The sequence below is a fragment of the Spea bombifrons genome, chromosome 9 (genome assembly GCF_027358695.1).
Source record: "Spea bombifrons isolate aSpeBom1 chromosome 9, aSpeBom1.2.pri, whole genome shotgun sequence".
Classification (NCBI taxonomy): domain Eukaryota; kingdom Metazoa; phylum Chordata; class Amphibia; order Anura; family Pelobatidae; genus Spea; species Spea bombifrons.
The window spans coordinates 23,236,617-23,252,491 of NC_071095.1; the positions used below are offsets into that span (position 1 = coordinate 23,236,617).

General features: G+C 43.3%; 1 protein-coding gene across 1 annotated transcript; it reads right to left on the minus strand.

Annotated features, from left to right (window-relative positions):
- Positions 1-10,528: 10,528 nt before the first annotated feature.
- Positions 10,529-14,070, minus strand: LOC128504392 (CKLF-like MARVEL transmembrane domain-containing protein 3). The gene is made up of 5 exons (XM_053474424.1): positions 14,013-14,070; positions 13,466-13,590; positions 12,435-12,590; positions 12,033-12,153; positions 10,529-11,469 (listed from the first exon to the last, which is right to left on the minus strand). The coding sequence occupies exons 1-5, from the start codon at positions 14,068-14,070 to the stop codon at positions 11,441-11,443; spliced, it is 489 nt and encodes a 162-aa protein (XP_053330399.1). The 3' UTR covers positions 10,529-11,440.
- Positions 14,071-15,875: the final 1,805 nt, after the last annotated feature.

A 15,875-nucleotide genomic window follows, 5' to 3' on the forward strand; every position in this document is an offset into this window, starting at 1 on the left:
GTGTACCTGCAAATAAGGGTTAATATGTCTTATTCAGTTGATTAATACCTGCAATGCTGTTTCCATGTATTTATTTGATCTATACCTGCGATGCTACATTTCATATATTATTATTGTATACCTGCAAATACAGGATTTGTATGTCTGATTCTGTTTATTTGATATATACCTTCAGTGCCGAGATCACAAGCGAATTTCAATTGATCTGGGTTTGTGTGTTGATCTATACCTGCTATCGGCAGCAGGGACTAATATTTATATATATATATGGGCAGCAGGGGCTAGTAAATGGTTTTAGATATTTGGACAGGGCCGCAATTTCAGTGCTTGCCATAGGCGCTATTTTCAGTAGATACGCCTCTGCCTTTACCCCACCATAACTTATTGACAGATCAAAGATGGGAACCAATTCTGAGAAAAGGTGTCATATAATTGGTCATGTGGCCAGAGGGGTGTTTTCTTGAAAAAGAGTCTGATTTAGGGGCAATGCAAAGAAGAACTCCACAATATACTCTGATTGTAACAACATCTTAAGAAACCATCTGGACAGGCCGGCTTATTGGAGAAACTCGTGAGTGAGGGTCCTGTGTTGAGGACCGAGAATTGTTTTCTACGGGAAGGAGTTTCGGAAGCCTATACAATTCCTTTGGCGGGTGGAACTGTTCGATTTACGCCCAGAAAGTCAGAGCAAACTATAATGCTCTCATCAATGTGAGTGGGATACCGCATTCGAAATATCTGATACAAATTTATTACCTTTAAGGAAAACACTATGTTACTCTTTTTTTCTTATATATATATTGAAACACTGGGAGAAAAACCACAACTGAGAAACTGAAAAAGACAGAACACAGAAACCAAAAATATAAGTATTGTTTCTTTAATATATATTTTTTTATACATATTGTTTGTATTACATTATATTATATATAATCACTTTATATTTTGCCTCTTAAATTGGCATAAATATTTCTGCGCAACACTATTGAATTTTTATTTTGTATTTTGGTAGAAAGGGGTTATACTTAAGTGTTTGCAGCACCTGTTATGTTTTAATTTTCACTTACTTTATACACATATATATTTTTTGTTTGTTTAGCACCTGAACTTTTACTAAACTTAAAATATTAGTTAATATATTATATTGGAAATCTATTATATTTTATTAGTTAATATATTAGTAAACATACTATGAATATATTATATAATATTCAAAATATTACATTATATCGGTTAATAATTTGGTAAATATATAAGGAATATTATAATTGGTTAATATATTACATTATATAAGTTAAAATATTAGTAAATATATTAGGAATATATTTTATTATATTCAGAATATATTATTTTATATTGGTTAATATATTGGTAAAATATTAGTAAATATATTACATAGTGACATAGTTCTTAAGGTTGAAAAAAGACCTAAGTCCATCAAATTCATCCCTTCTACCTAACCTCCCTACTCTTGATCCAAAAAAAAGGCAAAAAAAACCCTAATTAAGCTACTTTGAATTCTGCCATCAGAGGGAAAAATTATTTTTTTTACTCCAAAAGGCAATCGCATTTCTCCTTGGATCAAGAAGCTCTAAAATATTAATGTTATTCTATTTATAGCCCAGAACCCTTTTGAAGGCAACTAATGTATTTGATGACACCACCGCCCTTGGCAGTGAATTCCATAACTTTATTGTCCTTACTGTAAAGAATCCCTACCTTTGTCGTCTATGAAATCTCCGCTCTTCCAGTCTCAGAGGGTGACCTCTTGTTCTTTGTACATTTCTGTTAATGAACAGGTAATTGAAGAACACTTTATATTGCCCCTGCACATATTTACATAATGTTATCATATCATATATATCTATATATATATATTTTATATATACACATCATTACATAGTAACATAGTCAGACTGAAAAAGACCTGCGTCCATCAAGTTCAGCCTTTCCCATATCTGTTTATTTCTTGCTGTTGATCCAAAACAAGGCAAACTACCCAGTTGTGGCTCTTTCCAATTTTGCACAAACTAGGGAAAAAATCCTTTTTGATCTCTCCTTGGATCAAGAAGCTGTTTCCCCATAATTTAAAAATTATATCCCTGAATATTATGTTTTTGCAAGTATTCATCCAATTGTGGTTTAAATGTCTGTACAGACTCTGAGAAAACTACCTCTGCAGGCAGAGAATTCCACATCCTTACTGCCCTTACTGTAAAAAACCCTTTCCTCTGCCTTAGACTAAATCTCCTTTCTTCCAGTCTAAACGCGTGACCACATGTCCTATGCATAGTCCTGTTTATGAATAGATTTCCACACAGTGGTTTGTATTGGCCCCGAATATATTTATATAATGTTATCATATCCCCTCTGAGGTGCCGTTTTTGTAAACTAAACAGATATAAATTAATTCACTTTTCTTCGTTACTAAAGTGTTCCTTTTATTAATTTTGTAGCCTGCCTCTGCGCTTTTTCCAGTGCTATAATATCCTTCTTTAGAATAGCTGCCCAAAATTGCACAGCATATTCCAGGTGTGGTCTTCCCGTTGACTATGAAAACTATATTTTCATCCCGCGAATTGATGCCCCTTTTTATACATGAACAATACCTTACTGGCCTTAGCGGCTGCTGACTGACATTGCACATTGTTGCCTAGTTTGTTGTCTATAGAAATTCCCAAATCCTTCTCATTTGTTGTTATCCCTAATTCACCACCATTTAGGGTGTAAATTGCTTGTGTATTCCTTACCCCGAAGTGCATAACTTTGCATTTATCTACATTAGATTTAATCTGCCATTTGTGTGCCCAGTCGCCCAGTCTATCTAGATCCCTCTGCAGCAAAGTAATATCCTGGTCACATTATATTACGTTACAGAGTTTAGTGTCATCTGCAAACACAGAAACATGACTTTCAACGCCTATTGCAACGTCATTTATAAATACGTTGAATAAACTTGGTCCCAGAACAGAACCCTGAGGGACACCACTTACCACTTGAAAATTTACCATTCTGTCCTCTATCACTAAGCCAATGTTCAACCCAAGAACAAGAATTTGCATCTAGACCAATTTCTTTCAGTGTGAATACTTACCTATTGTGTGGAACCGAGTCAAACGCCTTGGCAAAATCCAAGTAGATTACATCCACTTTTACTTACTTCTTCGTAGAATGCAATTTAAATTAGTTTGACATGACCTATGTTTCATCAAACCACGCTGATTTATGCTAATAACACTGTTCTTCCCAAGGAATTCCTGATTATTATCCCTTAATAGCCTTTCAAATAGTTTCCCAGCCACAGAAGTTAAGCTCACAGGTCTATAATTTGCAGGCAAGGAGTTTGAACCCTTTTTCAATATAGGAACCACATCTGCCTTCCTCCAATCCTCTGGTACAATTCCTGAAAGAAAAGGATCCCGGAATATTACAAACAGAGGTTCACTTATTTCTAGACTCAGCTGCTTAAGTACTTGTGGGTCAAAACTGTCAGTTAAAATATTAATAAATATATTGGTTATATATTGTATTCTCTTGGGAATATAATACAATATATTGGATAATATATTGGTATATATTTTATTAGTTAAAATGTTTGTAAATATAGCAGGTGTCACTATCCCGGCTCCGGACGCCGCCGGGAGTGTCACCATCCCGGCTCCGGACGCCGCCGGGAGTGTCACCATCCCGGCTCCGGACGCCGCCGGGAGGAGGTCTGGCCGCGGTTCCCGTACGCCGGCCGTTCGGGACGGCGGGAGGTCCTCCGCTCGCGGCACTAGTAGCAGGCGAAGGGTTGTCCGCGGGTCCCAGGAAAACATCTCCCCGGACAGCGGCCGACCCTCCGTCTGAGGTATAGGGACACGGGGAGGATTCGGCCCCGGGAACAGTAGTTCCCGGAGCCTGTGTACTTACCCGTCCTCCGGTCCTCCTCCCAGGCACACTGCACGTTGCAGGAGGAATGATGGACGGCTGGGGGGCGTGGTTTTGGTTCTGGTCCGGGAGGGGCTTGTGGAATGGCGCCAGTTTTAAAAAGACGGCTGTGCCTTTCACAAGCACCCTGTTGTGGTCTACAGTTTGTGTATTTGGCTCGTGCAATCAAGTTTCCTGTTTTTGACCTTCGGCTTGCCTGACTCTCCCTTGCTCTACGATTTGGTACCTTTGCTTGTGATCTCTGGTTTTGACCCCTGGCTCGTCTGACTATCCGTTCCGTGCATCTGACCTCTGGCTTGGCTGACTACCTGCTCCGTGTATCGGACCCCTGGCTCGTCCGACTATCCACTCCGTGTATCCGACCCCTGGCTCTGCTGACTACCCGCATTGTGCTCCTGTCTCATGCTGCGCCTTGCCGCGGCTGCTGCCGCTCAGAACCTCCAGTCCTTGACTGCTGCTGCCGGGAATTCCCCTCTCAGTAGTGGTAGTTTGGGAAGAAGAACTTCTGCGGGGCCGACCTTCCTTAATAGTCCAGCAAAACAGTGACATTACAACAGGGTCATGGATCCATCTGAGCTTGGCAAGGTGCTCTCCACCCACGGACAACGGCTGGATTCCCATGAAGTCCGTTTCTCCAGCATACAGGACACCTTAGACCAAATGGCCCGGGCTATTCAAGTTTTGGTGGCCAGATCTGATCCTGGCTCCGGGGGTTCTCCGTCTGCTTCCTCCCCTTCCTCTCCGGTCGTGACTTCTCTTCCTGCTGCGAACACCGGGACTTCCTCCGTTCCCTCGTCTGTGAAGTTCCCAGCTCCCGCTCGCTACCATGGGGAACCGGAGGCCTGCCGGGGCTTCCTTAACCAGTGTTCCATTCAATTCGAACTAACTCCTCACCTGTTTCCTTCGGAAAGAGCCAAAGTAGGATACCTGATCTCCTTGTTGTCTGGCAAGGCCCTAGCCTGGGCTTCTCCTTTGTGGAAGAGGGATTCGCCTCTCGTGTATAACTGCTCTGCCTTTATTTCGGCCTTCCGGAAAACCTTCAACACCCCGGGTAAAGCCGCTTCGGCCTCCTTGTCTCTGCTTCATACCATCCAGGGCTCCCGCTCGGTCGCCGATTACGCTATTGAGTTTAAGACCTTAGCAGCTGAGGTTAATTGGTCCGACGAAGCTCTCATCGCGGCTTTCTACGATGGCTTATCAGAACGACTTAAAGACGAACTTTCTACCCGGGATCATCCTGCCGAGTTGGATGAATCTGTTTCTTTGACTCTCAAATTGGATAATCGTATCCGAGAACGTATGTCGCAAAAGGCTATGAAGCATGAACGTACCTTTTCTCATCAAGTTCGTTCCCTCTCTCCTTCGGATCCCTCTACGTCCTCAGTGTCCCCTGAAGAACCAATGCAGTTGGGAGTTACCAGACTATGCTCCGTGGAAAGATCTCGTCGTAGAGCGGAGGGACTTTGTTTTTATTGTGGTCTTAAGGGCCATTTTGTTCGTTCTTGTCCCAGTAAACCGGGAAACGCTCACACCCGGACCAAGTAAAGGAGGCTTGTCCGGGTGAGCTTTGCACGGCTCCTACATTCAGTAACAATTTGCTTGTTCCTGCTACGCTGGAATGGGATGGAAGAAAGGTTTCAGTCTCCGCCATGATTGACCTCTCATCCAAGTACACCCTCCTATTGCCGTCTCGGCCATAGACGGCCGACCCCTTCAACCCTCCTTCATCACGCACCAGACGTCTCCGTTGCTTCTGTCTGTGGGCCTGTTCCATCGTGAAACCATATCCTTCCATATCATTTCATCCCCCTCCTGCCCTATGGTTCTAGGACTTCCTTGGCTCCGCGTCCATAACCCGACCATCAAGTGGTCCACTGGAGACATCCTAGGTTGGGGTTCGGACTGTTCCAAACGATGTTTTTCTACCACCACCCCCATTCGTTCTGTTTCTGCCTTGCCGATACCCTTGGCGTATTCTGAATTCAAGGACGTGTTCGATAAAAAGCAAGCGGAGGTTTTACCTCCCCACAGACCTTACGATTGTCCTATCGAACTTTTGCCCGGGACACTTCCACCTCGAGGTCATATTTATCCATTGTCATTGCCCGAGTCTCAAGCGCTTGAGGAGTACATTAAAGATAATTTAGAAAGAGGATTCATCAGAAAATCTACCTCTCCAGCCGGTGCCGGATTTTTCTTTGTGGAGAAAAAGGACGGGGGCTTAAGACCTTGTATCGACTACCGGGGCTTGCATCGTATCACGGTCAAAAACAAATACCCGTTGCCCCTCATTCCGGAATTGTTTGACCGATTGCGGGGTTCCACTGTTTTCACGAAACTGGATCTCAGGGGAGCGTACAATTTAGTTCGGATACATAAAGGCGATGAATGGAAGACGGCCTTTAACACACGTATGGGCCACTATGAATATACGGTCATGCCCTTTGGACTATGCAATGCTCCCGCTGTGTTCCAGGAGTTTGTTAATGACATATTCCGCGATATCTCCCTTCAGTTTGTTATCGTCTGTTTAGATGATATCCTTATTCATTCCTCTGATATACAGTCTCATCGCCTTCACGTTCGTATCGTCCCACAGCGCCTGCGCCAGCATCGTCTCTACGCCAAACTTGAGAAGTGCCAGTTCGAAGTTCCCCGAGTCTCCTTCCTGGGTTTCATCATTTCCGCATCGGGCTTTGAAATGGATCCTACTAAACTTGCGGCGATTTCAGATTGGCCTCAACCTCAGGCTTTACGGCCCCTTCAACGGTTTTTAGGTTTTGCGAACTATTACAGAAAATTAATTCAGAACTTTTCCAAGATTGTAGTCCCTCTAACCAACATGACCAAGAAAGGTGCCGACTGCAAGAATTGGTCTAGGGAAGCTGTCCTGGCCTTTGCCCACCTTAAGAAGGCCTTTGCTTCTGCCCCGATTTTGCGTCATCCAGATGCCTCTAAACCTTTTATTGTGGAGGTTGATGCCTCTGAAGTGGGAGTTGGAGCAGTCCTTTCTCAGAGGAAGGACTTCAATGACAGGCTTCATCCGTGCGCCTTTTTCTCGAAAAAAAATTCTCCTGCTGAGATGAATTATGATGTGGGTAACCGTGAACTTTTAGGTATTCTTATGGCTCTTCAGGAGTGGAGACACCTTCTGGAAGGGGCGAGGAACCCTATCACAATTTTGACCGACCACAAGAACCTGGAATATCTTAGTCACGCTAAAAGACTGAACCCTAGACAGGCCAGGTGGTCATTATTCCTTTCCAGATTTTTGTTTGTCATTTCATACCGGCCTGGATCAAGAAATGTCAAAGCGGATGCGTTATCCAGGCAGTTTGTCTCCGACCAAGACTCCAAGTCTGAACCTGAACCTATTATCCCTCCTTCTCAGATTATTGCCTCCGTCTCCACTCATCTATTTTCTCCTTTGGTCTCCCGTATTCTCGCAGCTCAATCTAAAGCTCCTGTCCACAGTAAATGGCCCATGGACACCCTGTTTGTGCCGGAGCGGGAGAGGGAACACGTTATGTCCTGGGGGTCATGCGTCCTTAACCTCGGGTCACCCTAATGCCCAGCGAACCTTTCGGTTCATTCGTAGACAGTTCTGGTGGCCTACTATGCATATTGACTGCTTTGATTTTGTCGCCGCGTGTACTAGGTGTGCTACTGCTAAAAACTCTCATGTCAAGCCCTCGGGGTTACTTCAACCCTTGCCCGTACCCTCCCGCCCGTGGTCACATTTAGCCATGGATTTTGTTGTGGATCTTCCCCCTTCCCAGGGCTTCACCGTCGTTTGAGTAGTAGTCGACCGATTTTCTAAAATGGCTCATTTTGTTCCCCTCCCCAAATTGCCCTCGGCCCGGGAGTTAGTTCCTGTGTTTGTCAACCATGTCGTTCGTCTGCATGGTCTCCCACTCCAGGTTGTGTCTGATCGGGGGGTGCAATTCACAGCTCTGTTTTGGAGGACCTTCTGTGCCTCTCTGGGTTTTTCCCTAGCCTTTTCTTCTGCCTACCACCCCCAAACTAACGGTATCACGGAAAGAACCAACCAGACGCTTGAGCAATTTTTACGCCTTTTTATTAATGAACACCAGGATGATTGGGCTTTACTTCTACCTTGGGCTGAGTTCGCTAGGAATAAAACTGTTCACGAGTCTTCCAACATTAGTCCTTTTTCCTGTAACTATGGTTTTCACCCTTTTTCTTTGCCTTCTTCTTTCACTCCTTCTCAAGTTCCGGCCCGTAGACCTATATGTAAAACAATTACCGTTACTTTGGGACGGGGTGCGCCGTTCTCTGGTTGATGCTGCTCACAAGTATAAGCATTATGCGGATCGGCGTCGCCGTTTGGGTCCCTCCTTTATGAATCGCGATAAGGTATGGCTCTCCACTAAGAACCTTAGGCTTAAAGTTCCGTCTATGAAATTTGCCCCCCCGTTATCTCGGCCCTTTTCGAATTTGTCGCAAGACCAACCCGGTTGCTTATGAATTAATTCTCCCCTCCTCCCTTAGGATACCCAGGGTTTTTCATGTTTCTCTGCTCAAACCCCTCACCTGTAACCGCTTTACCCGGTTGACTCACCGGTCATTGGATTCAGAATATATTACATTATATTGGTTAATATATGGGTGAATATATTATATTCTTTAAAACCCTCAAAAATCCTTGGACTTTGCCTTCTGATGGTAGTGCCCATATCCTATAGTGCCATTTCCTCAGTACGCGGGTCTGATTTCCTGTTGATAACCTGGCTTGTTTCTTCGTTATTCCTGATTTCTGGTACTCTGACCTCGGCTAGTTCTATGACATTCCTGCTCTCTGGCATACTGAGCTTTCACCCTTGAAATCAGATCAGGCAGCCATCTTTGGAAGCAGTTCCTTCATCTGTCTTGAGTTTTTTGAGAGTTTTTACTCAAAGAACAATGTAGATCCAGTTTGGTCCTTTCGACAGGAAAAACATACTGGGTTTGAAATGCATAAAGAAGCCATTGGGGTCTATTCACTAATGGGGGGCTGTGACTTTAGGGCTTTCACTTCTTGATGGAGGAACCCAACAGTTTTTGTTAGTTACCATAATTAGTGAAGTCATAAAGATGGAACCATAACTCTCCTTTCAGTGAATAATGTGGCAAATAATCCCAAGATCTGAAAAAATATCCTTTATAGGGGGATTCCCTCCCCACCACCCAAGGTGCCAGTTCTTACGAGTATCAAAGTGAAAACACCCCAAGATTCACTACCGGCCCCCTGATCCCCTTATCGCTCTACATAACCGTGAGCACAACTTCACGCCCTGAAACCCTTCCGTCATTAAACACACTTTCTATCAGTCTGGGCTGGAGAAGGAGGTTTGGAGAGTAAGTTCTGTATGTCCTATGAAGGTCTAATTACTTATACATTCTTCTCCTTGGCATGAAAGGAACTTGGCGCTAAACAGCCTTTTAAACTTTAAATCTACTAACGATATATCATGTCACTTTTCTCGTGGAAATCTGTATGTTTGTAGCCCTTGTAACCCACCGATAAGATCTACATCGTGTTTAATAAACGGATACATTATTGTTTTTTGTAGTTTTTAATGTAAAATATTCCAAGTACAACGATGATCATTTCAAGAATAATACAATACAAGATGGGGTGAAAATGGTTCCGTTGGTAGAATTTGTGAAACTTCTCAACACGGGACAATAATACAGTTCATAATTTGTGCAGAAAACCCTGAAATACAAACCGCCAGCAGCGAGAGTTAAAGACGCCGCGTCGCCCGCCGCAGGTATACACAGTGCTTTTTATTATAGTACCTAAAGCATTGCTGGGAGTTTACGCTCGGCTGAGCGCTGTGGAAGCCCCGATCAGCCTGAGGGGTGGGATGACTAAAGAAAGCCCTGCATATTTTATTTAATGTGAGTAGCTTGAAATGTATGCCCCAATTGAAATAGACATGATACAGGGGAAGCCTGCCAGGGTTGGCCCTGTATCATGCCTATGTAATGTTTGTACCTGGAAAACCTATTTATGCTTAATATATAGGTTGGCCCTGTATCATGCACATTTCAAGCAGGTTTACTGAAACACTGTTTATTCAATAAAGGGACATTTGTGTTTTTTTAACCTAATTCACTAGCCCTGTAAAATAAAAAAGTCAATGTGCAGGGATACTAAAGAAGTCTCACTGACTTAATTATACATTACACAGGGCCAGACTTTCATACTTAAGTGAAGAAGCGGAAACCACAGCTCTCATCATCTCTCCCTTTAGTGGATAGACCCACGTGTTCAGTTTTTTACATATATACCAGTGCTAACCCTTCATCAAGCATAGCGAAATAAGTCACGTAACGCAAGGCTAGCCTCAACAAGAATGACTGAACCAGCCCTGCATTAGGCATATTTAATGCAGTTTTCCTGGTTATAACTCATGCAGGAGCATCTCAGTAGGACTGGCCCTGCACCATGATTAGTAAAATTGACAAGATGGCATTCAGGAAAGCCATGTTTAATATGCATGATCCAAGGCCAACCCTGGCAAGCTTCCTCTGCATCATGCATATTTAACATGGCTTTCCTGAATGCTGCCTTGCCAGTTTAACTAACTATGGTGCAGGGCCAACCCTACTGAGCGGATCCTGTATAATATGTCGATAAGCAGAAATGGTCGTAAATGCCTGGTGTAGAGAATGACCCTCAAACCCCATAAAGTGCTACTCCTGCCATGTGTCTGTTTAACACGCATTATCTTTTAAAGGGAACACTCATACTTGCTACGTTTAGTGTGAACTAAGCGACTTTAAGTGCTTCATCTTATGGTAGACAGAAGAGAACGGCTTTTATTCTCTGAGCCGTAACTATCAGGTATGAGAAAAGATCTCATGTTTCTAGCGGTGCTGAGCATTTGGAGGAGCTGCATTCATTCTGCATCATGAAGTCAGAGCTTCCTTACGCAGGTCACTTAAAACATGTCGCCAACTTTACATAATACCTGGTGCAGGGTTTCTATAGCCAGATCCCCCAATAGATTCTGCATAGGGAATAAACCCCGTACGGCCAGCAGACATCGCGGATTTAATTATCCTGGGACTGCTATATTGTCTACAACCTTTATCTAAAACTCCCAGAATCCTCATCCAGAATTGGGGGAGCTCAAGGTTTTAGGAACCTTGGTTGTTTTTCAGATATAGATAATCAGTGCAAATGACCCCCCCCCCCCTCTGTCAAGCAGGTCACTGACCCAGACTTTGCACATTATGGCTTTAAAGACAAAAATACTATTAAGGCAGTAATTCCAGAATATTGTGACGGTTAAATATTTGGTCCCATCCCCAGGTTACCGCTGCAGTGTGTGGGACGTAGCAGTCACGTCCAGCGGGGGTCCAGAGAATTTCAGTATCTTCCACATCCAACTATTGCAGCGGAATCCGGTTTTCTTCAGCCTGAGATGAAGTTCAAACGCTTGGAACGACCCAAAGCTCCCTCCCGATGGTTGCAGTAAAGGTGCAGTAAAGTTCACGTTTAATCCGAGTCTGAATCAAATTCTTCATCTACGAGGGGGGAAAAAAGTGTATCATGAGACATGTCTGAACTTTCATATGCATTCTTTAAATCTGAGCCTTATTCTATTTACCTTAGGGAGAAGCTGCAGCTCACTGGCAGTAAGTATTTGACGTGTCACATTAAGGTGCATTTGATGGCTGGAGTGCCCCCTTTAACAGTTTGTCTGCCGGACTGTTCAGCGCATCGTACATATCAGCTGTCTCTCCCGTAATATACCCTGTACTGCACTTTGTTCCCAGTGTGGATGCATTGGGGGGGGATTCTGCGGGATAATTAAATCTCATCAGTTCCAGAACTGCCTTCCTTGACATCAACCCCACCATGCGCAAACAGCCCTGATGAAGATAGGATCATTGCACTGCAACGGATGCATATCACAAAGTACTACTAGACAATGCATTAGTCCCTTTAATAATTCCAGCATAATTGCAAGAATTACTGGGACTTCAGTCTTTGAGACCAAAGTGGGGGAGTCCTATTTAATTCATTTTGTATTCTTGTTAGATTATAAGCAGTGTCCCGGCTCCCTGAGCATCGCACTCCAACGTACCGTCTGATTTCTGCGCCTCCGTCTCTCCTGTGGGCTCTTCTTTCTCAAGGAACTTGGTCAAGTCGTTGAAGATCAGGTAGAAATCAAAGGCAAAAAATATTGTGGCGATGAAGCCGAGGACCTGGAGAACAGAGAAGAAGGAACGTGTTGAACCCTCAATGCCAAGCGGCTCTAAGGCTACAAAGAGTGCTTTACGTCACAGCGAAGAACTGAAAGAGTTAACGGCTGAAACACAACCGTCGCCTCTGCCGCATTTCATGGCTTTCACCTTATTCAGGAAAAGAAGCTTTCTTTAGACAGACTCTCTGGACACATTTATTTTGAATGGGTGCCGCCATCTTGTGAGTGGCAGGACCCCTCTTCCACATTGACCTGAATAACTGACACAGGGACGCCACTTACCAGCAGAGGCCATAGAAGTCCTTTCATCTGCTCATTTAGTTTAGTGGAATACGCGAAGAAAGTAAAGCGAGCCCAGTGGAATTCTATGAGTGGAACGGTCATCAGAGCCACAGCGGTGGAAGCCACGTAACAAATAAAAGTGAGAAACGAAACCACCTGCGGGCAAAAAGAATAAGATCCGTTACCAGCAGTGACCATGGCAGGGATCCTGTGCGCTTCCAAGCAGTGAACAGCAGACCCTACTTTATGACATCATAACCCAAGACCCCACTAATCTCTGCCTACACCCCAAAAGGGGTCCCTGGGGGGCAGTATATTCAGTGAACACAATGACTGAAAAGTATGGTAATCGGATAGCCTGCGCACATATCGCTTTCACTGCTGGAATAGGGAGCAACACAATGTAGAGCTTTGCTTACAGTACCGAAAGGGTTAAAGGAAAGGAGGTCTGTGGGTAATAAGTAGGGGTGGGGGAGAGATCAGTGATGACAAATTCAGCTTCCTCCGTGGTGACTGTACATAAAAAGCCACACATGCTGTAGAGAAAGGACACCGATTTCTCATTGCAAAAGTTACGCAATCCGCAGGAACGTTCCAATGGTCGCTACGACAACTGCACCACAATGAACCCATACACTGTGCTCATCACACACTGCGCGTTTACACGCTCGCCGGTGTTATATATGAGAGGTTTAAAGCAGGGAAGCTGGATTTGCTTCACCGCGGCCCATCTTTCAGGCAAACTAGCCATGTTCACTGGGCAGGTGTGGCCGACTCTTGGTCGAATGGTCTACGGCACCTCCCTGAGGAGAAACAGCCAGTATGCCAATGGTACTCAGAGAAGAACTCTATAGAGCTTTTCACAGAAATGCCACAAACTATCCTCAAAAATAACGGAGAATAAATAAATCTCTTATTCATACGATCTGTGGGGGATAGAAGGGGGGCTGGTTCTTTGCTCACCTTAGTCTTGGGCCGTAATCTATAGATACATTTATAAACTGGGGATTAAAAGAGAAGCGCACACTCACCATGGTGGGCCAGGAGAACTTTTGATGGAGTTTGGTGACGTAGAGGAACGTGAGGGACCCGGCCATCAGGCTCTCGATAGAGACGATGGACACGGACAATCCACTGCAAGAAACTCCAGCGAAGGCTGCACGACCACCGAGACATTACAGATTATCACCGGAATAAAACACATTGGAATTATTTGTTAAAACAACGATTGTAACATTGCCAGGCCGGCTGAGCATTACAAGAGTAAAAGTCTCACAACAGAAGCTGTCTCATTAGCATTTTCCCCATAAAGTACTATCATGTCATACAGCCCCGCAAAGATCTTTGTATCTTATATTGCACCCCGATATCCAATGCATCCCCCCCACACTGACTGTACACCCAGCGCAGGCTGCCAGGCTCACCAGCCGTGTAAGTTTGACTACCCCCGGGGTACTTTTCATATATTTATTTGACATCCAGGTGCAGCATTTTGCCACTGAAAGCAGGCAGCTACCGTAGGGCAAGAGCAGGAATCTGCACGAGGCTTTACCGGCTACCAATCAGCACGCACGTTACAAACCAGCCTCACCAGCAGCTCTTTGATGACATCACTGCGACTGCTAGAAGCCGCCATCTTGGAATATAAGGCCTAAACATAAAATAAAGACTATCGGGGTAGGATACATCGGATTCATGAGGAAAACCCCCCAAAAATTATAGTTTTATTTAAAGTTCTGTATAAAGCCACTGTAGAAAACTATTAATTACAACTTTCTTTACTAAGACACTTAAAAAGGCTCAATAATTACAAAATTATGATGGATAGAAGTAAGAATTTTTGCATTACATACGTGTTTCCTGATATATCCCGGCATCCAGCAGAAAGGACAGCAGCACCGGGGGGAAAGGCAGCAGGCGGCACCGGGGGGAAAGGCAGCAGGCGGCTCCGGTCCTGGTTATCCCTAGGGCTACGCCGCCGGAAATTAAAGTCACGCTGAGGACAAAAATAATAAATGATGTACAAAATTGTAATTTCCTAAAGCATGAGAACGTCTTCTGTGTGAAAACATGTAAGCAGATCAAAGACATTGTAAGTACGCCAAAAAATTAAAACCATGGAAACGCGGCGAGCTCTTAAAACAACATCTGACACAATTCATATAAAAGTCTAAAAGACGCAAGCGTTAAAAGCTAGTCCTGTTTTTCAACAGGTCGGCTGAGGATGGAAAGCGTACATTAATGAAATTTTACACATTTCGGTTAGAATTTCATGTTTCAGAAATTTTTATATAATTTCAGCATCTCACAAATCAAATGTTTCAGAACCACGATGTGGAGACAACTTTGATTTCTGACAGATGTGATCAATCAAAATTATTCAAAAACACAACACTTTGACATTTGCTTGGAAACAGAAACCGTGAATTAGTCTGTAACAGCGGTTTGCCACGCGGGCCGTTACGAGTGAAACCGCACCAAAACACCAAAACTAGAGCGGACGCCATTTTACACAATATTTAACCACAATATTTGAAACATTTAGACAGACGCCAAATATTTTCAGACACGCGATTTCTTAGTAACCTCTTTACGCACATGAACAAAATCATAACAAAATTAAGATTAAAAAGGCTATTTCAGAATACATTCGCTAAAAACAGATTAGAGGAAAGCCAGCCTTTAAAAACGATCATTTGACGAGTAGTTCAAACAGATTTAGCATGAAATAACAATTTTAGGTAAAATGTAAAGACTGTGAGAAGTCTAAATTATAAACGTATTAGCAAAAGGCTACAAAAATCCTATTTTGCACACATTTATGTTGACTTAATAGCATTAATTATACACCAAAATTGAAAAGACAGAAGAGCAGATAATTCATCATTTGAGCACTTACCATTCGCAGTATTCTCTTCATCCGCAGCCCGCACAGCGCCGAGTACACCGCCTTGTCATATAGAGGCTAAAAACGAACTACATTTTATACGAATTCAAAACCATCTGTATACTACAACTCTTTGAACACAGGCGCCAACAAAAAAATGTAAACTTCATTTTAGCCACATAAAGAACTGTTTTAGACACTCATTAAACACATTTGAGAATTAACAATTTAAATTTTATTTTAAACGTGTGAAATTAATAAAAACAGTGTCATTTTACGTAAGTAAAATCAAATGCATCACTACCGAGAACTGCATAAAATGGAAACCTGGAATCCTTTAATAACTCTCGAGCGTACCGGTTTTGACTTTTGGGTTAGTAACAACCTAATTTGAAAAGTTTGAATTGAAGAATTTTTCGCAACAGTTTTAGAAATCCTTTAAAAACACCTTTTTCAAACAAACATCTATTAAGAGCCACATTTAAATAAGGGAAGGAAGGAAAAACATTTAAATACCTCAACAATTTGCCGTGCGGCTTAAAATAAAAACCATG

Bases quoted from the DNA above. Each gene is read 5' to 3' on its own strand.
- LOC128504392 (XM_053474424.1), bottom strand. From the start codon at position 14,070: ATGGCGGCTTCTAGCAGTCGCAGTGATGTCATCAAAGAGCTGCTGGTG. The intron at 12,591-13,465 runs GTGAGTGTGCGC...TTTTGCCCGCAG, and splicing joins AGTTCTCCTGGCCCACCATG to GTGGTTTCGTTTCTCACTTT. The intron at 11,470-12,032 runs GTACGTTGGAGT...CCCCCCTCGTAG, and splicing joins GGAGGCGCAGAAATCAGACG to ATGAAGAATTTGATTCAGAC.